Source organism: Cynocephalus volans, chromosome 11 (assembly GCF_027409185.1).
Source record: "Cynocephalus volans isolate mCynVol1 chromosome 11, mCynVol1.pri, whole genome shotgun sequence".
NCBI classification, from domain to species: domain Eukaryota; kingdom Metazoa; phylum Chordata; class Mammalia; order Dermoptera; family Cynocephalidae; genus Cynocephalus; species Cynocephalus volans.
Genome location: NC_084470.1, coordinates 102,858,854 through 102,886,134, shown reverse-complemented (window position 1 = coordinate 102,886,134; position 27,281 = coordinate 102,858,854). Strand labels below are relative to the sequence as shown.

Here is a 27,281-nt window from a genome sequence, read left to right as displayed (position 1 = left end):
ACACACGATCCTTCTATTCATTATTTATCCCCAATTCACTCTCCCATTTTCCTCCTTTCTGTCACAGGTCACCATTCTAAAGTGATATATATATGTTTTATTTTATGATATATTATTAAATATGATTACATTACTATATCATTAATGCAGATACAGTGTGTGTGTGTGTATCTTGGAGGTCATGATTCCATATCAGCACATGTGCAGCTGCCTTATACTTATCGATAGCTGCATGGCATTCCATTGTACAGAGATTCTATTGAGCGACCATTGTACTTTGTAATTTGCTTTCTTCTACTTTTTCTTTTCTTTTTACACTTGAAACATAATTGATTGTACATATTTATAGGATACAGAGTTGACTATCAGTATTTGTGTACAATATGTGATGATCAAATCAGTGTTATCAGCACGTTCATCATTACAAATCGTAATTATTCTTTGTGTCCATCACCCAATTTCTCTCTAACCCCTCTCCCTCTTCCTTTTTTTCTTGTACTTTTACAAATGACACCACAATGACAATTTTTTTACAAGCACATTTGCACTTCTGAGTTTGTTTATAGGATAAGTTGTCATTGTCAGTAGTGGAATGTTTACTTAAATTCCCATTGATATTTTCAAACTACTCTTTAAAGAGAGAAGACGATTTCTATGATCACCAAAAGTGTGCAGAGTAGAATCTAAATCTTTTGGCAACAAACTGGAGTTCTTTTCATTAAAATTTTAGGTTTAAAAAAAAAAGCCCATCATGGATTCACACAACCTGTACAGAGACACAGCTGCTCTCTGAGGCCCCTGAGGGCAGGAGTGGACCCCATCTCACTGGAGAACACTTAGTCACGTCGTCACACCTTACTACTGGGGAAGCTGGGAAAGGTAGCCCACCCGTGCTCCCCTGGAATCCTGTAATTACAGGAGGAGAGGGTGGGGCATGGTGGACTTCAGGTGCCACTGCCACCCACGGCTGGTTGTGGGACTTTATCCTGAGGTAAATGTAGGTTTGGTAAATGTAGAAGGACCCTCCTCCATGGGACAGCTCCCCACTGACAAATACCACTGCCAGGAACTCCTGCAGGGGAGGTGGGCATGGGGGGCTCACTGCGGACCTACTAAGTGCCAGGGACTAGGCTGGATGCTTTTCCTGCCTCCCTCCCAACCTCAAGCCTGGAAAGTGGGCCCCTGGATCCCCCATATGTGCAGGAGCCTTAATGATGTGCCCAAGGCAGTGGATTGGAATCCACATCTCTCTAGTGGCACACACACATTGTCCCTGTGCACAGCAGCATGTGCACATCCACTGCAGCTGTGTGCAGACGCCTCGCCTGGCCCCACCTCAGCTCTTGCTGGTGGGTCACAGCATGTGCAGCCACACGCACCTCACCTAACTCGGACTCTCTTATTTTCTAGGCCCTCTCAGCTCCGTGTCCTGCTGCTGTGGCCTTGGTGGTGCCCTTCCCCGGTGGTCAGAGCCGGGCTGCCCCCACCCATGCAGTCCCCAGCTGCAGGTGCTGGGTGCCTCAGTGGCCTCCTCTTTGGGGCCTACACACTCCCCACCTTCAAGTTCTAGCCTCGCTGTGAGAGCATAGACTGGAGGCGCATTAATGCCCTGGATGTGGACCGTGTGGCCCGGGAGGTGGACGTGGCGGCTCTACAGGAGAACATTGATGGCGTCACCTTCTGCAACTTGGAGCAGGAAGCCTGCAGCTGCTGTAGGCAGCCTGTGGACCTGGTGCTCCTCAAGGTGCTGCGTCTGGCACAGCTTAGCATTGAGTACCTACTGCACTGCCAGGAGTGCCTGAGTGCCAGCATTGCCCAGCAGGAGGCGCGGCTGCAGGCCAGCCTGCGCCAGCAGCAGCAAAACCAGGTGGAGCTGGGCCACCAGACTGACAAGCTCAAGGTTGTGAGGAAGGAGAGCCACCAGCGTCACAAGATGATCAGCACCCTGCAGCAGCTGCTAGTGCAGACAGACGCCCACAGCTACCACCCGGTGAGGAGACTCCACAAGGTGGGGAAGTGGGAGGGCTCTGTGCCTGGCCACTGGGCCAACTGGGCAGCACTGTCCTGGGCCATGAGGCTGCTGGGAGTTCTCCTTACTGGTTAGGAGTAGATTTTAGAGATGCTGCTTGTATTAGTCCATTTATGTTGCTATAACAGAATACCTGAAACTGGGTAATTTGTAAGGAAAAAAGGTTTCTTTGGCTTACGATTCTGGGACAGCTGCATCTGGCACAGGCCTCAGGCTGCTTCTACTCATGGCAGAAAAGTGGCAGGCAGCCAGCAGGTGCAAGCAGATCACATGGCGAGAGGAAGCAAAAGAGAGAGAGAGAGGAGGTGCCAGGGTCCTGTGAACAACCAGCTCTTGCGAGAACTAGTAGAGCAAGAACTCACTCATTACTCCCCCCTCCCCCAGGGAGAGCACTAATCTATTCATGAGGGATCTGCCCCCTGACTCAATCAGTTTCCAACACTGCCACATTGGGGATCAAATTTCCACATGAGTTTTGGAGGGGACAACATATCCAAACTCACTGCTCATGGCCAGAGAGTCCAAGGGTATCTGATTAGGCTGTACAGGGTGTGTGTGTGTTTCTACTCACAAAACTCATAACATCAAATGTGTGTGTGTGTGTGTGTGTGTGTGTGTGTGTGTGTGTGTGTTTTCTCACACAAACTGACTCTTTAACACCACTTGGGTGTTCTTCAATGTAATTAAATGCTGATACTGTGTACCTGGAGTTAGCATTAGATCCCACAAGTTGAGTGTTCTGTCCCACCAGACTGGCCACACTTCAGATGCCAACTGTAAGTCCCAGTCCTCCTGTACTCCTGACTGATTGGTTACAAACTGGGAATTCCCCCAAACACCCCTCCTTAGGTTCAATAATTTGCTAGCATGGGTCACAGAACTCAGGAAGATACTTTCACTGTTACTGGTTTACTCTAAAGGTTATAGCTCAGAAGAGTCCAATGGAAGAGATGTGTAGGGTGAGGTATGGGGAGGGCTAGGAGCGCCTGTGCCCTCTCCAGGACATCAGCCTCCCAGCCCCTCAATGTGTTCATCCTCCTGGAAGCTCTCTAAACCTCGTCATTCAGGGTTTTTATTGACTTTCTGCTGTGTAGGCATGATTGATTGAATCATTGGCGATTGGTGATTAAATCAATATCTATCCCCTGTCCCTTCCTTGGAGGATGGGCTGTGGGGCTGAAAGTCCCATCCCTCTAATCATGCCTGGTCTTTCTGGTGACCAGCCCCCTCCCTGAAGCCATCCAGGGGAGCCCCCCACCAGCCATCTCATTGACACTCGTCACTCCAGAGATTCCAAAATCTCAGAAGCTCTTGTGTTAGGACCCAGAGCCTAAGACCAAACATTATTACAAACGATACTCCTGTCACCATTATTGCTCAGTTAATTACAAAGGTTTTAGGAGATCTGTGCCAGGAACTGGGGACAAATGCCAAATATATATATATTCTGAGTATATCGCAATATCACAGTGGGACAGAAGGAATCATTAAGGTGCAGTGTTATTTGATTAAATGCTAATTTATACAATGTTTATGATGAAAAAGGTTTTTTGTGTAAGTGACAAAACAGCAGCCTAACATGGCTTAGGCCAGTAGGGAATCTGTTGGTTAATTTAACTGGAAAGTCCAGGGGTGTGGTAGGACGCAGGTCAGCTTACCCCAGGAGCCAGATGATGTCACCAGGAAGTAGCTTCTATCTGCAGCTCTTGGCTCTTCTTCCTCTGTGTTTCTGTTCTCAGAAGGATTCTGTCCACGTGGGGGCCAGTTGGGCAACTGTAATTCCAGCTTCAAACTTTCCCAGATTCAAGGCTGGCATGAAAGAGCACCTTCCTGGTGCCAGCAGCAGCCTGGCTGGTATTTCACTGCATCTCCTGGGTTTGGGTCTCCTACCCATCTCTGAACCACTCCCATGGGCCCAGGAATGGGGCACTGATGGGCTCTGGTTTTGGTCACATGTTCCACCAGAGAGCCGGCAGTGGACAGAAGCCCATGGATTGAGAGTAAGGGAGAGGGGAGCTCCCCAGAAGAAAGTGGGGTGCTGTTACCAAAAGAAGAGGGAGAGGCTGCTGTGTGGCCAGGAAATGCACACATGTCCACGACAAGTGCAGAAAGTGCTCAGTGACACAAAGACATGGCCGAGGCACTGTGGGCGCAGAGGAGGGAGAGGAGGGTCTTTCTGAGGTGGGGTCTGCACTGAGCCTTGAATGTGGAGCTGAGGTTTGGGAAGGGGCGCTAAGGCAGAGGCATCCAGGGCACCAGGTGAGAAGGGACTCAGTGTGGTGGGGGAGGATGGCTTTGGCGTAGCCTGGGATGTTTGTGTGGGGGCTGTGGTGAGAGATGTGGCAGGAGAGGACAGCAGAGCCAGGCCATGGTGGCCTTGAATGCCACACTAGTGAGCATGGGTCTGCCTGAAGGCAGTGGTGGCTGCGTTCTTCAGGTGCCTGGGTGGTGAGTGTGCTGCTTGAGGTGGGTAGGGGGAAGGTGGGAGAGGTGGGAGTGGGGGAAAGGCTTACAATTTGGGAGAAGATGCCTTTTAAAATGTCCACCAATCCACGCAACTGATATTCCTTCTGACAGCTAGAGATTCATTTGTGTCCCTGTGGAACAGCAGAGTGTGAGGACTGGCCAGTTAGCTCAGTTGGTTAGAGCGTGGTGCCAAAAACAGCACGGTCCAGGGTTTCGTCCCTGTACCAGCCAGCACCAAAAAAAAAAAAAAAAAAGAAGTCCAGAGTGGGCAAAGTCGGTCAGTCCAGCTTATGTCTGTTTGGATTAGGTTTGACTATGACAGCAGAAAACAATCCTCTAGTCACAAGTGTTTAAACCAGATAGAAGTTTCTCCTCTCTCTCTCTAACAAAATCTGGAGGTAAGCAACCCAGGGCTGATATGCAACGCCACAATCATCAGGGACCCAGGTTTTACTGTGCTGCTCTGCCACTCCCGTCATGCGGCTTCTGCCTCATGGTCTAAGGTGGCTGCGTGAGGTCCAGCTCTCTGGTCCACCATCCTCGTCAGCAGGAGGAGAGGGGGTGATGAATGGCATAACTTCCTTTAATCACCCCTCCCAGAACTTGCATACACCACTTCTGCTTACATTTCGTTGGCCAGAATTTAGTCACATGGCCACACTGAGTTCCAGGGAAGGCTGGGACATAAGGTTTATTCCATTGGCCTCATGACCAGCTAAAAATCAGGGTTTCTGTTAGTGAGGAAGAAAGGGAAAATGGGTATGGGGGACAACTGTCAAATTCTGTCACGTTTGCCTTTGTGCAAAGATACAGGTAATCTGCCCCCTGACTCTGGTTAACTCGTCATGGCAGCCTCCAAAGCCGGGTGGAGAATCTGAAGTTCTACAGTGAAAAGACGATATGACAGATTGGCAGTGTCTGCAATGCCCTAGCAGAGGGACGCGGAATCACAGATGCTATTTATTCGCTGTCCTCTGCCTCAGGTGGTTCTCAACCCTGGGGTGCGACCCAGACTTGGTACTTTTTCAAACTTTTTGTTATGGCAAATTTCAAACATTACGAAAGTAGAGAGAGTGACGTCATGCGCCTTCGTCTGCAAACTGCCCCGCCCAGCAGTTGTCAACTCACGGCCATGCTGTTGCGTCTTTTCTCTCCCCACCTTCACACACACCTGGATTGTTTTGAAGCATGTTAGTCATATGATTTTATCTGCAAATATTTCAGTTTCTATCTCTACAAAGCAAGATTCCCGCTTTTAAGCAGAAACACAGCAGCATCATCACAGCCTGAAAAATCAACAGAAATTCCTTAGTATCAGCCCATATTCAATCAGTGTTCACAGTTCCCTGGGACACGGGCGGTGTTTTAAAGCTCTCCAGGTGATTCGAATGGGCATCTTGGGTGGGCATCACTGCCTTCCTCAGGAAATCAAATTCTTCCTTTCGGAAGTAGCCCAGGGGTCCCACGAGAACAGGATGTTGGGCTAGGGGAAATCCCAGGCGGACTCAGGTTATCTAATCCTGTCGTCCCCATTGCTTTCCCTCATGTAGTGCCACCTGTGTGACAAGACCTTCATGAGTGCCACCTTTCTCCAGGGCCACATCCAGCGCAGGCATGCAGGCGTGGCAGAAGGTGGTGAGTCCAGGCAGCAGCCTGGGGCCCTCCTGGGACTGTGGAAGCACCAGGGGCAGGCATTCAGTGGGCGGGGGACACAAATATCACTTAAAAGTGCCCTCAGAACCTCAGCTTCCAGTTGAGGATGGGGTCATCTCACCACCCACCCTGAGGGATCCCATGTGGGCTGGAAGGATTTCTGACCACCTGTGTACAGAAGCGGGGCTGGGAGTCTGACAGGTAATTTTCAGTGTTAGCTTTGTCCGTTTCTATTATGTGACCTTGGCCATTGCTTCCCCCTCTGCAACTCAATGGCCATCAGTGTGAATGGGGCCGTCAGACAGAATGACTTTGAAGGGCCCTTACTTCCCAGCCTTCTGTGAATCTGCCATTCTCTGATGCTAGCTACAAGGTGTAAATGAGCAGTCAGACCAGTTCTCTGACTTTTCTGTGTACCTGAACTTACCATGACTTCATCACTTTAATTTTACTATTTCAAATTCCAAAATGAGTAGCAAGGCTGTATGTTTTCCCCATAAACAGATTTCTATACTTTATATCCATTCTTTGGAGTTAAAAAAAAAAAGATCGGTTGAAACATAAAATAAATGTAAATGTAAAAATCCCCGTAAATACAACATTTTTCCTATTTTCCATAATTTTAATTACCTTTTCAAAGAACAGAAAAGTTTTAAAACAGGACCGTTTACCTAGCTGCTATGCATTTATTACATATCTAATTCTTGGTTCTGTATTGGAGGGTGCTAAAGAGAAACAAATTTTTCCATGTCTTGAATATTTTTTTCTGATAAAAATATATGTCTTTGATTCCCCCTGTTGGTGGGAATGTAAATTAGTACAGCTATTACGGAAAACAGTATGGAGGTTCCTCAAGGCACTACAGATAGAACTACCATTTGATCCAGTAATCCCACTACTGGGTATATCCAAAGGAAAGGAAATCAACATGTCGAAGGGACACCTGCACTGCCATGTGTTTCGCAGCTCTATTTACAATAGCCAAGATATGGAACCAACCTAAATGTCCATTGATGGACCAGATAAGGAAAATGTGGCATACATACACAATGGAATACCACTCAGCCATAAAAAGAATGAAATTCTGCCATTCACAGCAGCATGGATGAGCTTGGAGAAAATTATGTTAAGTGAAATAAGCCATACACAGAAAAAGAAATACTTTATGTTCTCACTCATAGGTGGAAGCTAAAAAAGTCGATCTCACAGACATGGAGAGTAGAATAGTGGTAGCTAGAGACCGGTGGGAGGAGGGGGGAAGGAAGATGGGAGAGAGTGGTCCATGGACACAAAATTGTAGAGAGACAGGAAGAATAAGACCTAGTGTTCCACGGCAATGTAGGGTGACTAAAGTTAATGACAAATTACTCTATAATTCGGACGAGCGCGTGGCGCACTCGGGAGAATGTGGCGCTGGGAGCACGGTGATACTCCCGCCGCGGGTTCGGATCCTATATAGGAATGGCCGGTGCACTCACTGGCTGAGTGCCAGTCACGAAAAAGACAAAAAAAAAATTTACTGTATAATTCAAGTAGCGAATTGAGAGGAATTTGCATGTTTCCAATACAAAGAAGCAACAAATGCTTCAGGTGATGGGTATGCTAAATACCCTGATATGATCATTGCACACTGTATAAATGTACCCAAATATCACACTGTACTCCATAAATACATACAATTATCATGGGTCAATCAAGAAAAATAAAGAGAGAAAAAAAGAAAAGAATTAGAGAGTAGAATAGTGGTTATCAGAGGCAGGGAAGGGGAGTAGGGACAAGGGACAGGGAGAAGATGGTAAGTGGATACCTTAGAAAGTTACAGTTAGATAGGAGGAATAGGTTCTGGTTCTCCAGAGTGGCTACAGCTAAGCTATTATATTGTATTGTATATTTCAAGATAGCTGGAAAGGATCTTGAATGTTATAACCACAAAGAGATGACAAATGTTTAGGTGATGGCTATGCTAATTATTCTGATTGGATCATTGTATGATATATGCATGTATTGAAACAACAAACTGTATCCAATACAATATGCAATAAAATATAGATGAATTAAAAATAGGTACATATTTATATAGAACATATAAATGCAGGAAGATAGAAAAGAGAAAATGAAAACCACAGACAGTAGCACCAGCAGTTCATATTTTGGTGTATTCGCTATCATTTTGCCTGTAGGCTGTCAACTTGAAAAACAAACAGAGAGGCTGTCTAAAAGAGTTTAATCGGGAATAGGGCACTGCAAGGGGAATACATGGGTGATAGTAAACTATGTGCATGTTCAGGGAGGTAAAGGAAGACAAAGGGTTTTAAAGGAAAAGTGATGGAGGATTACTTAATTGTTTTGGGATAATTATCCTTGGCTACAAGGATCAATAACAGGGTACGCCAGTCCAAGGTGGGACAGGCAATCGTGGGGCAGATGTCCTCACAGAAGTATTTTCTGTGTAAGGTTGTAAAGGCCTTTGTGCAAAGTTGTGGTTTTGCAGAGTCCTTTGTGATAGTTCTTATCAGACATATGTGAGAACCACCCCTGTTCACGGCCTTCCCCTGCTCTATTTGTTAGGGCTTTGAACAAGACATACATAATCATATAGTATTATGCACTTTGACTATTGCTTACTTTCATGTCAGAGCATATTACATTTTCCAGTGTCATTAACTTCTGTTTGAAACATGGTATTTAAGGCTGAATCATATTCTATCAAGTGGCTATCATAATTTATATCATAATTTCCTCCTGTTGAACATGAGTGTACTTCAAAAAGTTCATGGAGAGATTCATATTGTCTTTTAATTGTATTTTCCATAAACTTTTTGAAGTACCCTCGTATATGGCTCACACAAAAATTTCCGTATTAGAAATCTTATGATCAGTATTGTTACATGTAAATTTTGGTGTACATCTCTTATTATTTCTTTAAGGTAAAGTGCTATAAGGAGAGGGGAAATGTGTTCTTAAGCTAACTAGTGATTCATCAGTATTCACGACCTTTTTATTCTTGGGGAGCTGGCTTCTCAGAAGCCCAGCTATCCTATGCCACACTCACCTCAAATCACTGTATTAAATCAAATTAATTTCTACTACATCTAAATATTGTTTGCTTCCAAAAACTTCAACCTGAGAAAGGCCACATCTCTTTCTCCAAAAGAGGCTTAGAGTTTCAATAACAATACTGTCTATCTAATAAGCACTAAACATACTTTAAAAGTAACACATGTTCAAGTACAATTGGTATCTTTTTTCATTAACCCCTAACTCTTGTGTTATCAGTGTGTGGTATACTTAGAATGGTCTTTTATACTTCATTCTGAATCATTCTTTTTAACTTAAAAATGTAAAGTATACACTTAAAGCAACCTGGTTAAAATATTACTTTATTACACATGCTGTCTTTTTTTCATTTGAAATTTAAAATAACACACTTAAATTATGCTGTATTATTGAAAAGTGTAAACTTAAAACTACAGTTATTTTTGTTAATTTAAACTCCTGTCTGATTGCTGTCAGAATACATCGCTATGTTCTTTGTATTAATAATTGGTGTGTACACTGCTTCTGTTACTCTAGGAATTTTTCCATTTCTAGGTGTCTACTGTCAAAATACTTATTTAAGTGACAATACAATAGTAGTTCACACATATGGAGCTGCTGAGCCAGGCACTGTGCTAAGTACCTTGCATTATCTCATTTCATCCTCACAGTAACCCTCTGAGTTTGGTAATACTATTTCCTCCATTTTGCAGTTTGGAGACACAGAATGTCAGGGAGGTTATGTCATTGACCCCAAATCAATGTACTAAGTAGCAAAGCTGGTCTCAGAACAAGGTGTGACTGATTGAAGCGGCAAGAGACTACACTCCAGTGACTTTTGACTTAAGCTGATAAGCCTCTCTTTGCATGGACCCCACAGGAAAACAGAAGAAGCAGGACAGCCAGCGGAAGAAGTGCTGGGAGAGCTTCAGACCAAGCTAAAGTGGACCCAAGGGGAGCTGGAAGCTCAGAGGGAGGTTGAGAGACAGAGACAGCTCCAGGTGGGCACAGGGAACAAATGCCAGGGAGACTTGGGTCACAGACTACCCAAGAGACTCACGATGCATGTGAGTCTCACAGGCCAAAGTGCCAGCTGTTTCCCAAGGCGTGAGAGCTGGGATGACCTCTTCCCGGATGTGGCAAATAATTTTGAGTAGTCAAGAAAGGAAGATCGAATTATCTTTGCCAGACCTTTGTGGCTTAAAGTAGAGCAGAGCGTTTCAATTGGCTTCATTAATCAGCACCCTCTGAGGGCATTTGAACTTGAACCTTATCTTCTTATACTACACTGTTAGTTAGCTTTTTGAGGACAAAAGACCGGGTCTGATTCTGAAAGCTTCAGAACCCATCCCACAGGAAGTGCTCAGTAAATGCTTGTGGAATGAAATTATGCAAACTCGCCCTGCTCCTTGCTTCATTTGTTCATTCATCACTCATTCCCTCAGCACGCGTTCACTGACCACCAGCCAGGCTGGGCATTGGGAGGAATATGAAGAAAGACAAGTCCTATCCTCAGGGGACTTTACAATTAGATGAGACTGCATTAGACTGGCCATCCCCAAGTGCACACAGTGGGCACTGGGGGGTAGATGTTCTTTGGGTCTCCATAGTGACTTGCGTGGACCAGGGCCCAGCAGGTCCTCAGCAAAGATTTGCTATAATGCGGAATTACTGATTATATCATTCTTGCTTTTCTTCGTAGGAAGCAGAAATCAGTCATCAGAGGGAAATAGAATCTAGGAAAGAATTGGAAGAGTGGAAAGAAAAAGAGTGGACCACGCTTTATGAAGAAATAGATAAGCAAAAAAAATTACTGGGCGATGAATGTAGAAGTATCACCAACAAGTATTCTATTCTAGAAGAGGTACCCAACAGAAAAGGCTTTTCAAAGTTGTTTTGTTGAAAATCTGCTTATGTGTTCTCAAAATTCATTTCTTAGTTTGTACTAATTTTTCTTCATCTGCCATTGGGGGCCAATACACTCTGAGCCCCGATGTCATAGGCCAGTGCCTAGGGCTGAAGCACTCTTATGTCACATACTGGCTGTGTGACATTGGACTAGTCACCCAAGCTCCCTGTGTTGCATTTCTTTTCTGTAAGATAGGCTTCTGAAAGGGTTACGTTAGCATATGTACAGTACACAGTACTTAACATTATCTGGAATGTAGTAATACGCCAGTAGTATATGAGGCATATAGCAATATAATAGATATTATCCTTATTTTTGCAAAGGTCTTTCATCACTGGACAAGAAATGAGGCAAAATCTAAAGGAATGCATTTTTCTCCCAACAGATGTTCTGAGTGCTGGCTGCATGCCGGGCTCTCTGTTGAGGTCTGTGAAGGTCCCACATAACAGCTAACTTTTACTGACTGTATTCACTATTTTCCAGCCCCTGTGCAGAGCACTTTATAAAAGCACTAACTTTTAATCCTTATAACAATCAAACACAACATTCTCACAGTGGGTGCATCATTAGTTTATTAATTACTTTTTTAAAGTTCTTTTTTGTTTGTTTTTTAAAGCAGTCATTCTTAACGAGTAAAGAAATTGAGGCCACAAACCTTGTCCAAAGTCACTCAGTTAGTAATAGGTGGAGCTGGAATTTGAACCTAGCTCTTTAAACTCCAAAGCTCCTGCTCTTGTACCAGATATACCATCTCGTTTATGCAGGAAAACCTTATTAAAGTTACCCCTGGAGTATCTTCCCATGTGTATGTATATATACATCAGTGGCTGGAAATGTATCAAGAAAAAGGTTTTGTGGAAAATATTTTAAAACTGTATTTATATCTCATTGGTCCTGTTAATATCAAGGAGAATCTTGTTTTTGTTTTTTAAATTAAATTATTTATTATTAATATTATTATTTTTTACATTCTAAGATGTCGTGGAGCAGTTGGGAGAGGGGAAGAGGGAAAGAGGGAGGTGGATAGAATGGGGGGAAGAGAAGGGGTATGTGGTTGAGGTCTGTGGTCCCCCTCATTCCTGCAGGGGAGCCCAGGGGGCTTCTGGCAGTGGCTTGGTCACGGCTTGGCTGGATGTAGACTTTAGGGGGGCATGGCTGAGGTCCTTGGGGTCCCCCTTCAACCCAGGACCCCCGGCGTGCTTCTGGCAGCAGCTTGGTGGTCATCACTGGGTTGGATGCAGATGTCGGGGGCATGGCCGAGGCCTTCAGCATCCTCACACCTGAGCTTGGGAGCCTGGAGGCTTCCGGTCCTTCTAGGTTTTATAGGTGTTCTTTGATGGTGTTAGACCTTTACTGGTTAATATCAGAACTTTGTCTCTGATCTGCGGGCTTTTTTGTTTTTTTCTTTCAGTTCTGTGTTGGATTATACACTATTCCCACCATGGAAACTCTGCACTGGAACTTATTTATTGATCTTTGGTTACTTCTAAAATGCGGAAACCTCCTGTGGGAACCAACACTTGAGTCCTGTGGCTGAGATAAATTGCTGCTTTGCTGCTGATTCTCTGGGGCAGGGTTTTTGTGCAGCTCAGGTTTTAATTGTTGACTTCTAAGCACTTCCAGGTCTTGTAAGGTCTGGTACACCTGGGTTGTGTGGAAACTCTGGTCTGGGCCTGAGACTTTCCAATAAACTGCTCCCCCTGCAGTTCAATATTCCTGACCAGTCTCCACTGAGTGGGCCTACACTAATTGGGGGGCAGATCAGCTGTCCATGCTGTGCCCCAGTGTTCTCCCAGTGGGCCAATCTCTGCCATCTCCTAAACTCCAAACACTTCCCATGTGATGGGCCATGCTGCTGGTCCCTTGTGATGACTCACTGGCCTCTGAATGGTTCCCTTTTTCAGTTGTATGTGGCCCCTTGCTCCTATGTGGGTCTGCGGGAACCCTGTTAGTGGCCTTGCTGGCCTAAGGGCTAGGAAGACCCTCTTCTCCCCGGCTGCCTCCAAGCAAATTCATATGAAGGGCACAGACGCATCTTTTGCCAGCTTCCACTCTGTGTGCTCACCAGGGCCAACCTTGAAGCAGCCAGGGTTCGAAACCATTGGAGCGGTCATTTCTTCCTCTCATCGTGACTTGTGCTGCCTTCATGAACTCTGTAGGTCTCTCTTACTCTTTCCCTGAGCTCTGGTGGCCCCAGCTTGGCAGTTCATTGCTTTTTAATACTTGTAAATTGGTTGATTGTGGAGAGAGTTTTGCTGGGGACCATTTATTAGGCCATCTTGATCAGAAGTCAGAATCTTGTATTTGAAAATGAAATGTCTACTAGTATTTCTCACGATCACTCCACATTTTGCCTAAAGAAACACCTTGGCAGCTTTTGCAAAAGGGAATTGTTATAGGATATGCCTGGAGTCTCGGGTGGTCCATCATCTCAGTCTGAGGTGGAAAGCCAAGGATGGAAGGTGGTGGGCTCAAATGAGAGCTGTGTGAGGCTGGGGTGATGGGGACAGGCAGTATCTAAAATGACCTGAGCCCTCCCAGCCTAAATTCACCCCAATAGGGTAAAAAAAGACCTGTGGAAGACAAGATGCTGGTTCACCATATGGCTCTCATGCTACTGACACCCAGCTCCACACGCATCATTTCCGAGCTCATCTGAATGTCGCCTGACTCCCACACTTCCCTGACACGTGCTAGCGGAGTAGACACTGATAAACATGTATCAATTTGAATTTGCAGTTGTTCAGAAACACTTCATCAAGGGTCAAAAGATTACTTTTGGTTAGAAAATTCTGAGTTTTGGTTAATGAGGACAAAATCCTTACCATCCATGGTTTTCCTTTTAACTTGGATCTCATTATCCTAAACTGGAATATCCGATCCATTTTTTTTCCTTCTTAAAGGATTGCTAATGTTGTGTTTTGGTGTTTGTTTGTTTCACTCCTGTCTCCTCAACATTTTATTTTACTTTTGTAAAAGTACAGGAACCAAACTGTATACAAAATTCTCAGTGTAGTTGGATAATTATTTTACTAATTAATTGTTTTTAATTCCGGGGGGAGGGGGAAACAGGTAAGATTCCGTTTAGAATGATTGTGAAAAACACTGTAAGATAGTCCATTTTCAAAACACAAGAAAGGATTCTCCTTGATGTCAGGAGGGCCAATGAGAGCTAAATACATTTTGAAAATATTTCTCCTCAAAAACTTTTCTCTAATATGGAAATCTGACAGCTTACCTTGGCTAAGTTACCTGGACCAAAGAGAGAACTTGAGATTAGATATGGGGTAAATTGAGCAGCCAAAGGAGCCTCTAACTGAAAGGAGGATACCATGAAGGATTGTGGTGCCCAGAAAGCGGGCTGTATGGTGTGTCATAAGCGGCAGTGTGGAAACCAAAAGTGACCCATCAGAAATCCAGAGCTGTGCATACATCTGATAAAGCATTTGACTCTATGAAAATGTTCAAGGAGTTTAGGAATGGTTAACATTTGAACCCAATATTGTTTAAGCAGTAGTTGAAAAGAGTTAGCAAGAATGATACCAAGTTGAACTCGGGGGCGTGCAGTTCCTTAATGCTTAAATAGGGCTTATGAGTTACATAGAGTAATAGAGATGGTGATTTGTTGCTTTTGTTACTGTGACAGTGATATGTTTAAAAAAAACAACCTTAGTTGAATGGGAAGGTATCCTCTCTTTGTGCAATTTTCAGTGCCTTTGCTAGCTCATGAATCATCAGGTATTGAAGACATGACTCTAAGCTGTGCAAAACCAGCCCTTCCTGGTGACAGCCAGGATTTTTTCTGGGGGAAGACCAGGAGTCCTCAGGGAGTGGTCTGGGGTGCAGGAGACCCTCCCATGGGCTCTAAGAGTCTGGTTCTCTTCAGCCTATTACAGACTGAGGCAGAAATGGGGCAGCAGTTAGGCGAGCTTGGGGTTTTAAGTACAGCAGAATTCAAGTGACACTGAAATCATACTCTGAATTCTGTTCTTCCGTGGGAACTTGCTTTCCTGTGCCAGGGCTGAGCCTAGGAGAACATGACTGAAGGGGAATGCTGACTTGCAGGTGTGCAGATATCTATTGAGGACCAGTTGGGGGTTCTTGGTTGGGGTAGAGTGTGTCCTTCTGACACTATTCAAAGTATGAAAGACATCATCATGATTAGATCTTCATCTAAATAAAACTATGGCCTGGTCATTTCAGAAACTGCAGGCTCTGCAATCCCACAGTGTAATGGAGTCCAACCTCGGATCACTGCGGGATGAGGAGTCTGAGGAGAGACTCAGGCAGACACAGGAGCTCCAAGCCCTGAGACGGAAGATGGAAATTCAGGTGAGCTGACGCTCTGTTCCTTTCTTCCCAGAGCAAGCCAAGAGCGAAGTTGTCTTCCAATACGTTCTCTCATTTTTGCTCTATGGATTTAGGGAAGTTGAAAGACCTCAGAGTTCTATATTTTCAGAACTTCTGCCAATCCATGAAGGCATGGTGTTCTCAGGTGAGGCAGGTGATACATGTAGAATGTCAGATTTGCCTGGGATGTTTTTCAAAATACATAGTGCTGTGTCTCTTATTGGACATCTTTGCCCCCATTTCAATTCTAACCCAGTTGAAAATAACTCTTAGTGTGACAGTCTTCCAGATTTTAAGATATTTGGGATGGATCCAGTGGTGCGATGGTAAATGGTTAGCAATCATCTCTCTGGAACTAAAAAAGCTTTGATTTGTAGCATTTGCCATTTTCCATGGTGTAAATACTCCCACCATGGCTGAAATGTGAGGTCACTGAATGGAGTTGGGGAGACTTGTGCACAGTCTGCTTCCATGGGCTGGTGGGAGGTGGCTCTGGCCACCACTGGATAAATCTCAGTGCAATCCAGTTGTAAATGATCTGTATCAGTGACAACTCCTTGGCAAGAAGGGGCAGCTGGCACCATCACTCAATCTGTTCTGCTCCTGTTTCTCTTCTCCAGTGTTGTGGAGAAAGAGCTTAAAGTCTAACTAAAAGCCACAGTAAAGAGTTTCCACTGATATTTCACAAGTTTCCCATTCTAAAAAGCCATTCTTTTCCTGTGAACTCTGTTCACATTCTTTGACTATTTTTCTATTATTGATGATTTTCCATAACAACTGTGAGTGTTATAATGTATAGAAATTAACCCACTTGTTGCTCTAGTTGTGGCGATTTTTCCGTTTTTTTTATCAGTCTTTCACTTAATCATGGTTTGGTCATACAGAAATGAATAATGTTCACGTGCTCAAAAACGTCCAAATTATCAATATTTTCTCTATGGCCATCCATACTCTGAGATTTAAAAAGAAAATATTCTTGTATTTTCTTTTAGTACTTTTATGGCCTTATATTTTATGTTCAATTTTTGACCAAGCTAGAATTTATTTTGGTTTAAGATATATAATAAGGATCCAAGTTCATATCTTTTTCTAAACAGCTAGCCACTCGCTTAAACACCATTAGTCAATAATCCCCTCCTCCTGGGCCGGCCCCATGGCTCACTCAGGAGAGTGCAGTGCTGGTAGCAGTGAGGCCGCAGGTTCGGATCCTATATAGGGATGGCCGGTGCGCTCACTGGCTGAACGTGGCACGGACCACACCATGCCGAGGGTCACGATCCCCTTACCGGTCAGAAAAAATAATAATAATAATCCCCTCCTCCTCCCCTCACTAATTTCCTTTTTCCCCCTTCTTTATCTGTTTTTTAATTCTGTTCCACTACTCTGTCTGCCTAATCATGAGCAGGTACTTTTTAATTCCTGTAGTGTTATTATATATTTTTAACATCTAGAGGCCCATTTGGTGAGCTTTGACTGTTTTTCAGAAAATGCAGTGCAAGAGGAAAGTGAAGAACCTGCAGGAAGAGCATGCGGCTGAGATGATGGAAGCAGCTCTTGTCGGGTGGCCCGGCGGAGCCTGGTTTCCTGTGACCTCCTCGCATAATTCAGCAACCCCCCGCCTGGAACTGGTTGGCACATATTTTGTTGCTGCCATTGACTCTGTCTGCGGACCCCCATCAATACACAGAAAGGGTCAGCTGCAAGGCGAGCGACTTCCCTGGCCAGGGGCAGGGCCTTCAGGTCTTCTCAGCTGAGCCCAACACAGCTTTTCTTCAGTGGTGACCCCTTGAGGCCCTTTTGTTCTATCAGCCTCACATGAATCCCCTGGTCATTTTGTGTGTGGGCTCCTCTTCGAAATGCCCCCAGTCCAGGAGAGAGCCAGGTGGCTGTGGACCACGAGGATAGTTCAGGGGAGTTGAATTGGAAGGACTCATACTGAGACCAGTGAACAGGGCAGCAGGCCCAGGGCAGAGGAAACAGCTTCTGTAGCAATGTCCCTGAGGAAAAGGCGAGGTGGGAAGCAGGCTGGGTAACAGGAGCCCCAGGCCCTGCCTGCAGCTCAGAAGGTGAGAGTGCTGAGGCCGGAGCCCAGCCCCGGGTGGACACTCCCCACTTCAGTGCAGGGATGCACAGTCATCCCCGTGTCATGGCTTTACTTTATTTGCAACATTTAAACATTACTCAAACTCGTTAGTTCAAATAGATCAAATTCATTCCAAAAGCAGAAGAAATAAATTAAGGTATACTGAGTAAAGTTTCACTTCCACCCATCCCCATCTACCTGCCCCCAGCACTCACCCTGCAGGTGATGACTTTGATTGGTTTCTTGTATATTCTTCTGGAGTTTCTTTATGCAAATATTAATAATCTCTTTGCTCTGACACCAGAGGCAGCATGTTACACATTTGTGTTTACCTCTTGTTTTTGCCTAAAAATGATTTGGGAGTGGCCTCACTTAATGTCCATTTGATGATTTGTGAGTGGCCTCACTTAATGTCCCTCCCGTGGGTAGGCACACCTGACAGAGAGCCCTTTTTGCCTTGGTCTTAGGGGCCTGCATTCCATTCTGACTTCTCTTCAGGCACAGCTTGAAAACATCCCCAAACTGGAAGGTAGGGAATCTTCTTTTTTTTTTTTTTTTTTTGTCTTTTTCATGACCGGCACTCAGCCAGTGAGTGCACCGGCCATTCCTATATAGGATCCGAACCCGCGGAGGGGGCGTCGCCGCGCTCCCAGCGCTGCACTCTCCCGAGTGCGCCACGGGTCGGCCCAAGTAGTCTTCTTAGAAAGCCCCCTGCCTAGGTCTAGAAATCCTCCACCCTGCTTCAAGGGAAACCTTTGACCAGTATTGGCCTATTGGTACAGGCCCTGCAGACAGCAGGCACTCAGGGTTCCCTGCAGACAGTTTTCTGACCGACCCTTCTATGCCACCAGCCGCAGGAGGAGAACAAGAGGGTCCAGGCCTCCCTGTCTCAGGATGAGAGGAAGGCAGCTGCCCAGGTCCGGCGCCAGATCAGCGCCCCCCACACCCAGCAGCAGGAACAAACTGGGCTCATCGCCTCCCAGGAGGAGAGGGTAGGTCTATCCCCATCCAGCTAGGCTCTGGTGCCCCAGGCCTGTTCCTGCGAGGAGCTCCTTGGACTCTTCTGGGCTCATCAGCGCTAGTCTCATTAGGCTCCTGAAGGGGAGGGAGGAAGGGTCCTCGGGCACGAGGGGCCCAGAGTGGTGAGAGGCAGCTGCTGGCCTCCAGGCTGCAGAAGCACCATCCTGCTCAGTGGCTGCCGGCAGAGGGTTCATGCCAACACCAGAGCCCGTAGAAATGCCCGACGCCTGGTTGATAGTTTGTTCCTTCCTCTTCTAAGCCTCACTAGTCCCCTTGAAGGTAGGCATCACCTTCTCCCTCTCTTCGTTTGACAAAGGATGACAAAGGCTGGAGAAGCCAGGTTCTTAGTGTGAGTCTGCACGGGGCACTCCGGAAGTGGCAGCGGTGAGACCCAGCCCCAGCCAGGCAGGCGGATGCAGAGCTGTGTCTTTCCCCTGTGCTCTCAGCCGTGGCTGCCCACCCAGCACCTTCTCCCTGCTGAGGTTTCAGAGGAACCAGAGCAATGAGCAGTTTATCACACTCCTAAATCTAGTCCTGTGACTCCTCCCCTACTGCCGATTATTCTCTGCCCAGCCCAGGCTCAGCTCCCCCTCCTGAGCTCCAGGTCTCTGGAAAAGCTCTGTCTTCTCCTCTGGGCCCTCCCGTGGCCTCTGGTCCTTGCCATGGTTCTGAGGCCAGCACCTTGTGGACCTTCTCCACACAGCTTCCCTGGCTGAGCCCCCACAGTCACGGTCTAGTTCACCCTTCCTGTCCCTGCAGTCCTTGTGCTTTTCTGCTCCCAGCCACACTTCACCCAGGTGGCACATCTGTCCCCTCTCCTGCTGCTTTCCTTTTCACTGTTGCTCCCCAAACACTCAGATCTTCACCACTGTGGCCACTCATGTCCCGTCTGGAAGTCTCCTCCTGATGTTACCCAGAACTCTTATCTGCAAAGGTTTCGGTTAGAAACTCACTGGCTATGTTTGCAGATGACATGATCCTATATATCGAACAGCCTAAAACCTCTACAAAAAAACTGCTGGAATTGATAAATGATTTCAGCACAGTAGCAGGATACAAAATCAACACACAAAAATCAGTAGCATTTCTTTTCTCCAATAGTGAACATGCAGAACGAGAAATCAAGAAAGCCTGCCCATTTACAATAGCCACCAAAAAAATAAAATACTTAGGAATTGAGTTAACCAAGGAGGTGAAAAATCTCTATAATGAGAACTACAAACCACTGCTGAGAGAAATTAGAGAGGATACAAGAAGATGGAAAGATATTCCATGCTCTTGGATTGGAAGAATCAACATAGTGAAAATGTCCATACTATCCAAAGTGATATACAAATTCAATGCAATCCCCATCAAAATTCCAAAGACATTTTTCTCAGAAATGGTAAAAACTATCCAGTCATTTATATGGAACAATAAAAGACCACGCATAGCCAAAGCAATGCTGAGCAAAAAAAAATAAAGCTGGGGGCATAAAACTACCTGACTTTAAGCTATACTACAAAGCTATAATAACCAAAACAGTATGGTTCTGGCATAAAAACAGACACACCGACCAATGGAATAGAATAGAGAATCCAGAAATCAACCCACACACTTACTGCCATCTGATCTTTGACAAAGGCACCAAGCCTATTCACTGGGGAAGGGACTGCCTCTTCAGCAAATGGTGCTGGGATAACTGGATATCCATATGCAGGAGAATGAAACTAGATCCATACCTCTCACTATATACTAAAATCAACTCAAAATGGATTAAGGATTTAAATATACACCCTGAAACAATAAAACTTCTTAAAGAAAACATAGGACAAACACTTCAGGAAATAGGACTGGACACAGACTTCATGAACACGACCCCAGAAGCACGGGCAACCAAAGGAAAAATAAACAAATGGGATTATATCAAACTAAAAAGCTTCTGCACAGCAAAAGAAACAATTAACAGAGTTAAAAGACAACCAACAGAGTGGGAGAAAATATTTGCAAAATATACATCTGACAAAGGATTAATATCCAGAATATACAAGGAACTCAAACAACTTTACAAGAAGAAAACAAGCAACCCAATTAAAAAATGGGCAAAAGAGCTAAGCAGGCATTTCTCTAAGGAAGATATACAAATGGCCAACAGACATATGAAAAAATGCTCAACATCACTCAGCATCCAGGAAATACAAATCAAAACCACACTGAGATACCACCTCCCAGGAATCAGTGGTCAAGAGGAGAAACCAAGAACCTGTTAGGCAGACATAAAAAGTCAACTCATGCTTTTCAGTCAAGCTTAGAGATGGGAGCCTGAATAGGAAAGAAACTTCAGGAAATTCTGACCCTTCTACCTAAAAACAAACTCATGTCAACTGAATGATGGCAGGATCAGCCTGTCTCTCCAAAAGCCTCCCATGCCCAATGACATGCCCAGCTCTGACACATCCTATGTGACGCCATCCACCATCTTGTCACTAGGTTCAATTCACAGCTCAAGCACATTAACTGTGTGACATTGACAAAGTTAACATGCTGGCCTCAGTTTCCTCATCTCTGAAATGCAGATGATAATAACATCTAACTCATAGTGTTGTTGTTCGGATTAAATGAGTTCATATATATTCATGACTAAAACCACTGCCAGTCATCTGATAAGCACAGTACTCTAGTTATCATTACTAATATTGTAGCTACTGAGGTCACAGCTTTGTTTTCACACACAAAAAAAGTCCTTGTTTCTTAATCTGGCAAAGATCTGTGTAACCCTGTTGCACTTACTACAGCTTGATTCATTAGAAGAAAATATATTTGATGTTAAACCTTCAAGAAGTGAAAAGCAAGGCCACTCTCACTATGGTGGTAGCTGTCTGGTGGTGGCAGCAGTGACAGCGGCAGCCTCCTGCAGGGCACCTGTGTCCGCAGCAGGAGTAAGCTTCCTGTGTGGTGGTGGTGATGGCAGCCATGGCAGTGGCTTCAGTGGCCTCCTGCAGGGCTGTGGTGTCCATGGCTGCAGCGGGCTTCCCACGTGGTGGTGGTGGCTACAGCTACCTCCTACAGGGCTACTGTGTCCTCAGCGGCATGGCTTCCCACTGGGATATGTACATGGTGGTAAGGGGCTTCCTATGTAGTGGCGGTAGCAGCAGTCACGGATCACCCACACAGCTGCTGCTCTGTGGCAAGATGGGAGTAAGTTCTGGGACTGGCTAATGGCTCTGGCAACTGCAGCACCACGGTGGTGGTCCCGTTTCAATCTTCTGCAAGAGGAATATGCCCTGGGCTCCTCTAGTCCACCAGTTTTCCATAAGTCCTTTTATCAAGTTAATAATTCTTTATTAAAATTATCTTTTCTTAATTGACACATAATAATTGTATATATTTATGGGGTACAGTGTGATATATTGGTAAATCAGGACAATTAGCACACCTATCACCTCAAACATTTGTCATTTCTTTGTGTTGGGAACATTCAAAATCCTCTCTACTAGCTACTTGAAATTATACTATAAATTGTTGGTGACTATGGTCACCCTACAGTGCTATAGAACACTAGATCTTATTCTTCCTATCTAGTTGCAATTTTGCATCCACCGACCACCCTTCTCACTATCCTCCTCCCCACTCCCCAGTCTCTGGTAAACACTAATGTACTAATGTACTCTCTACTTCTATGAGATCAACTTTTTCAGCTTCCACACGTTAGTAAGAACATGTAGCATTTCTCATTCTGTGCCTGGTTTATTTCATTCAACATAATTTTCTCCAATCTCATGTATGTTGCCACAAATGGCAGGATTTCATTCTTTTTCATGGCTGAATAATATTCCATTTTCTTCATCCAGTCATCTGTTGATGGACACTTAGGTTGGTTGCATATCTTTGCTATTGTGGATACAGCCACAATAAACATGGGAGTGCAGGTATGCCTCGGACGTGTTGGTTTCCTATGAAGCTGTGTAATGATTACATGGGAGTTTAGTAAATATTATACTCATATGATATGCTTTTGCATATGTTTGAAATTTTCCATAATTAAAAAGTTTTACATATTGGAAAAAGACAGACTTTTCAATAAATGGTACTGGGAAAACTAGACATACACATGCAGAACAATCAAACTGGATCTCTATCTCATACCAGCTACAAAAATCAACTCAAAATAGCTTAAAGACTCACACATCAGACTTGAAACTACATAATTACCAGAAGAAAACATAGGGGAAAAACCACAAGACATTGGTCTGAGCAATGATTTTTTTAGATTTGACCCCAAAAGCACAGGTGACAAAAACATATAATAAACAAATGGGACTACACTAAAGCAAAAAGTTTCTGCACAGCAACAAAATCATCAACAGAGTGAAGAGACAACCTCTGGATGGGGAAAAAACATTTGCAAACCACACATCCAACAAGGGGTTAACATCCAAAATATACAAGGAACTCACATCTATAGAAAGAAAACAAATAATCCAATTAAATTAGAAATTTCATTTTTAAAATCAAAGGATAGAGTTAAACGACCAGTTAGGTACAACTGAAGGAAGAATTAGTAAAACATGAGATATTTAAAATTTGCCACATTGCAATATAGAAAGATAGGAAATACAAAAGATATGAAGACTAAATGGAAAAGTTTACCACACATCTAACCAGTTTCCCATAGAATACAAACAATAAGGAGGCAAGATTTTAAAACAACATGGATTTTTGTCTATTACAGAGCTACCAGATAATATGAATCTACAGATATTGGAACAGCCTAAGATATTTCAATCAGGAAAAATGCAAATTCATGCCTAGACATACTGTAATAAAGTTGAAAACAACAAAGACAAAGAAAAGGTTGTTGAAGAATCCAGAGATAAGGGATGGATCATCTAAAAGGATGACAGAAAGAACGGCAGAAACTTCTCAAGAGCAGTAGTGGAATCCAGAAGACAGTGGAGTAACACATGCAAGGTGTGGAGACAGTAATCGTCAATGTAAAATGATTAACCAGCAAAACTATGTTCATGAACAGGAATGGAATGAAGCAGTTTACAAGTAAACAGACACTGAGCATTTACCACCAAAAATACTTTATTTAAAAAGTAATAGTGGAATACTTCTAAGTAAAAAGATGATCCCAGAAGGATAGTCAATAAATGAAAAAGGGATCTAAGGAGAAATACCACAGAGGTTCTGCAGATTTGCCCTAGCTGTGAGGCCCTCACATCCATCTCCCAAGCATGTGGTCCTCAGTTCAAAATCAGAGAGAGAAGCAGTTTCTTACCTTTGGCCCTAGGTGACTTCACAATATTTGATAGTTGAACTCTGGCTTGAGCCTGAGGTAAAATAGTTTATTTTTACTAGTTTTTGGTTTGTTCAATTGATTTGACGCTTGGAAAGAGAGATACTATAGTCCCATTTAGAGCCATTAACTTCAATCTGGAATTAAAATACATTTGTAAAAGGGAAGACACAAAAGACTTTGCCACAATGGACAGATACTGCAATAGCTTAGAAAAACATGGAGAGGCGACTGGTGCACTGAGAAGTAGATCTAAGGAAATCCCACAGTTCAGCTTAAAAAACGAAAGGTTAATACACCCTGAGTATAGAGTAAGATGAGAGAGAGAACATAGGCTATAGAGAAGAAAAAATCTTCAAAAAATAAAAAGGCTGAGAATATTCTGGTAGTGAAGGAAAACAAGAAGAGCTGTCCCTGAAGGAGCACCACATGCTGGCCTGTCCTCTGCACTACTCGCTTCATGGTACTTGCCACACCATGTGCTGAGCACTGACTTTCTTTTCTATCCCCCCTCTCAGACTTCACCCAGTTATGAGCAGGAAATCCATCATATGCATTTTTGCATCATTGACACCTGCGCAGAGCTTCATGGAGCTTAATGATAAGTGTTACTCGTAGAGGACAGACAGTAATAGGTGTTTATTAAGAGAGTACTTACTGTGCACATGTGGAAATAAGGGGCATATGCTGGGGGGTGTGATCATTTTTCCTGCAGATGTCTGTATGATATCAGCCTCTCCCATCCGTAGGATGCTGCAGCTGGGGTTGGGTGGGAAAGAGAGCTCCACTCGGAAGGGAAGACTTTGTTCAAGGGCTGCAACTAAGGCAATTTCTGAGGCCTGCCCTATATCTTAACATAGGATCCTGGTTGTGCATAAAATAGAGCATTGACTTTAACTGAACAAGAACAAAGACCGGAATAATGTACAAGACAGGCAGGAGATAACAAGTTAAAAAATAACAAAACGAATAGCAATGAAGAGTCATGAGCCATTAAACCTCAGTGGAATGAAAATTTCGCTGCCCCCATCCCCACCCACCAAGAAAAGCCTAAGAGCAGCAGAGGTCCACAGAACTGAGATTTCCTGAACATGTCTCACCTGTGTGCTGCTCCACCAAATATCTAAGTTGTGCAAAATGATAACACCGAGCACTCAGGGAGGTTTCTCATGGTCACGGTCTCTGTACAAAACCTGAGCAATAAGCCCGACAGCTCTGCTCAGAAGGAGGTGGCCACAGCCTCGCTCACACCGTTCCTCTCCTCACAGTTTCCCGTCACCCGCAACCAAACCCTCCCAGCAGATTTTAGGCACAGTCCCATCTTCAGCTTGTCCCTCTGCATTCCCCTCAGGATTCTGCATTCTGCAGAGTCAACTGACTTCAGTTTTACATCCAAATGTACCCAGAGCCCTAGTCAGTAGACAAGGCAAGCCCAGTGCACTCCTGGCATGAGGAGCCCAGCCCTTCACGTGTGTCGACTGACGCTGCAAGGACCTGCCTTCCAAGACACTCCCACAGAGCAAGAAAAAACGTCAAACAAAATCGAGTGTGAAGAAAGGCAATTTCACCCCTCCAGGGAGAAAAACCAAAGGAAACTCCTCAAAAGAGCTGACGCACGATTCTCCTTCCATCTCACCCTTCTTTCCTCCTGGAAAACCTGGACTCAGGTGAGGCTACCTTGCTTGTGAAGGATGAGATGATCTCTTCACGTTTGAGTAAGGTGAGTCAAATCTCACCCCAGAGCCCCCTGACAGGAAGAAAGATAAACACGCACTGACACTAAAATCCATGGGCATTTGGCTACTTCCGATACACCCTGACGGTGACAGACCGACCTGGCCGTGCCACCTGTGCTGACTCTTAGCCCACATCTGCGAGCCTGCTGGGGAAGGGGCTGAGCGAGTCACCTCCCTGTGCTTCCACCACCCGATTCCTGCTCAATTAGTTGAGAGTTTAGCAGCAAAATGTACCTCAAAACTCTCTTAAGACACCTCTATAAAATATCTAAGAAAGGATGATCACATACATGATGACGTGCAAAGGTGTGAGGGAAAAATATTCTGAAAAATGACAGAAGCCCCATGATGGAGTTTGGATGTGTTGTCCCCTCCAAAACTCACATGAAAATTTGATCTCCAATGTGGCAGTGTTGGAAAGTGATTGAGTCATGGTGGCAGATCCCTCATGAATGGATTAAAGCTCTTCCTGGGGGAGGGGGGTTAATGAGTGAGTTCTCGCTCTATTAGTTCCCGCGAGAGCTCGTTGCTTAAAAAGACCCTGGCACCTTCTCTCTCTCTCTTGCTTCTTCTCGCCATGTGATCTGCTTGTGCCCGCCGGCTCCCTGCCACTTTCCGCCATGAGCAGAAGCAGCCCGAGGCCTGTGCCAGATGAAGCTGTCCCAGATTCATAAGCCAAATAAACCTCTTTCCTTTATAAATTACCCAGTCTCAGGTATTTCTGTTACAGCAACACAAAACGGACTAAAACACCCCATGAAACTATAGGAATAGTAATCAAATGATCATAATTATTTCTGCAAATTGTATGAGTGATTTGAAGTAAAGCAAATGCAAAGCTAATAAAATAAAACCATAGAGTCAAGATTTATTAATTTAAAATAATAATCTAAGGAGAAAAGAAAGGGAAAAAAATTAAACAGGCCATTTTAATTAAACACTCCAGATAAACCTGATTTCACAACCTTACTCATATCACAAACATGGCTTCTTGTTAGTAATTTAACCTTAACAGTTCCCAACTGTGGACTTTAGGGAGCACAGTTTAACAATCCACCAACTGTGGCTGTAAAGTCCTCAAATAAAACAAAGTTAAATAGTCACTGACCACTCAATATGTAAGTTAATGACTGTCTGAAGTCCCATCTAATCTTTAAAACATTACTATCTTCACGTTCACTCATTTTAAAAAGACTGGAACTCTCTGAAAAACTCAGGGGGCTCTTCTCCAGGGATAAGGCCTCCTTAAGATACCAAATTTTCACAGGTCGGTATGCACCATCTATGTTCATTCTCCATAGTTCTTGACTTGAACGGGCTCCCATCCCAGCCTTCCCAGGCCTTCAGTTGTCATGAGTGTGAGGAATCACTCACTGGAAGATGAGACTGAGGAAAACTGATACAGAGACGCAGAAAGCACGGACTCCCACATGGACTCCTTCAAAGGACTGGGCAGTATACAGCTGTCTTTAACTGGCATTCGTGTCCATGCAAAATCCATCTAATGGAACAGAAGTCAGAAGTGGCCAGTATGCCCGCTGCCAGGGAGAAAACGGGGAAGAAGCTTGCTCCTCAGATGGGAAAAAAGAATGCTGGGGACAGCTAGCTGAGATGGTAGGACCCTTGTTGACAGGGCTGAGGTCCAGGCGGAGCACGGGACTCGGAGGAAACGCAAAGCTGAGTAAGAAACGAGTGCAGTCCTGCAGAGTGGAGACACT

The 27,281-nt window shown here is 44.6% G+C and overlaps 1 protein-coding gene across 1 annotated transcript; it reads left to right on the top strand.

Annotated features, from left to right (window-relative positions):
• The first annotated feature begins 1,489 nt into the window (after positions 1-1,489).
• LOC134390187 (cilium assembly protein DZIP1L-like) lies at positions 1,490-19,052 on the top strand. The gene is given in 8 exon segments (XM_063113441.1): positions 1,490-1,990; positions 6,046-6,134; positions 10,065-10,185; positions 10,887-11,048; positions 15,297-15,425; positions 16,928-16,990; positions 18,378-18,518; positions 18,993-19,052. Coding segments are annotated over 8 exon segments (1,266 nt in total).
• The last annotated feature ends 8,229 nt before the right edge of the window (positions 19,053-27,281 follow it).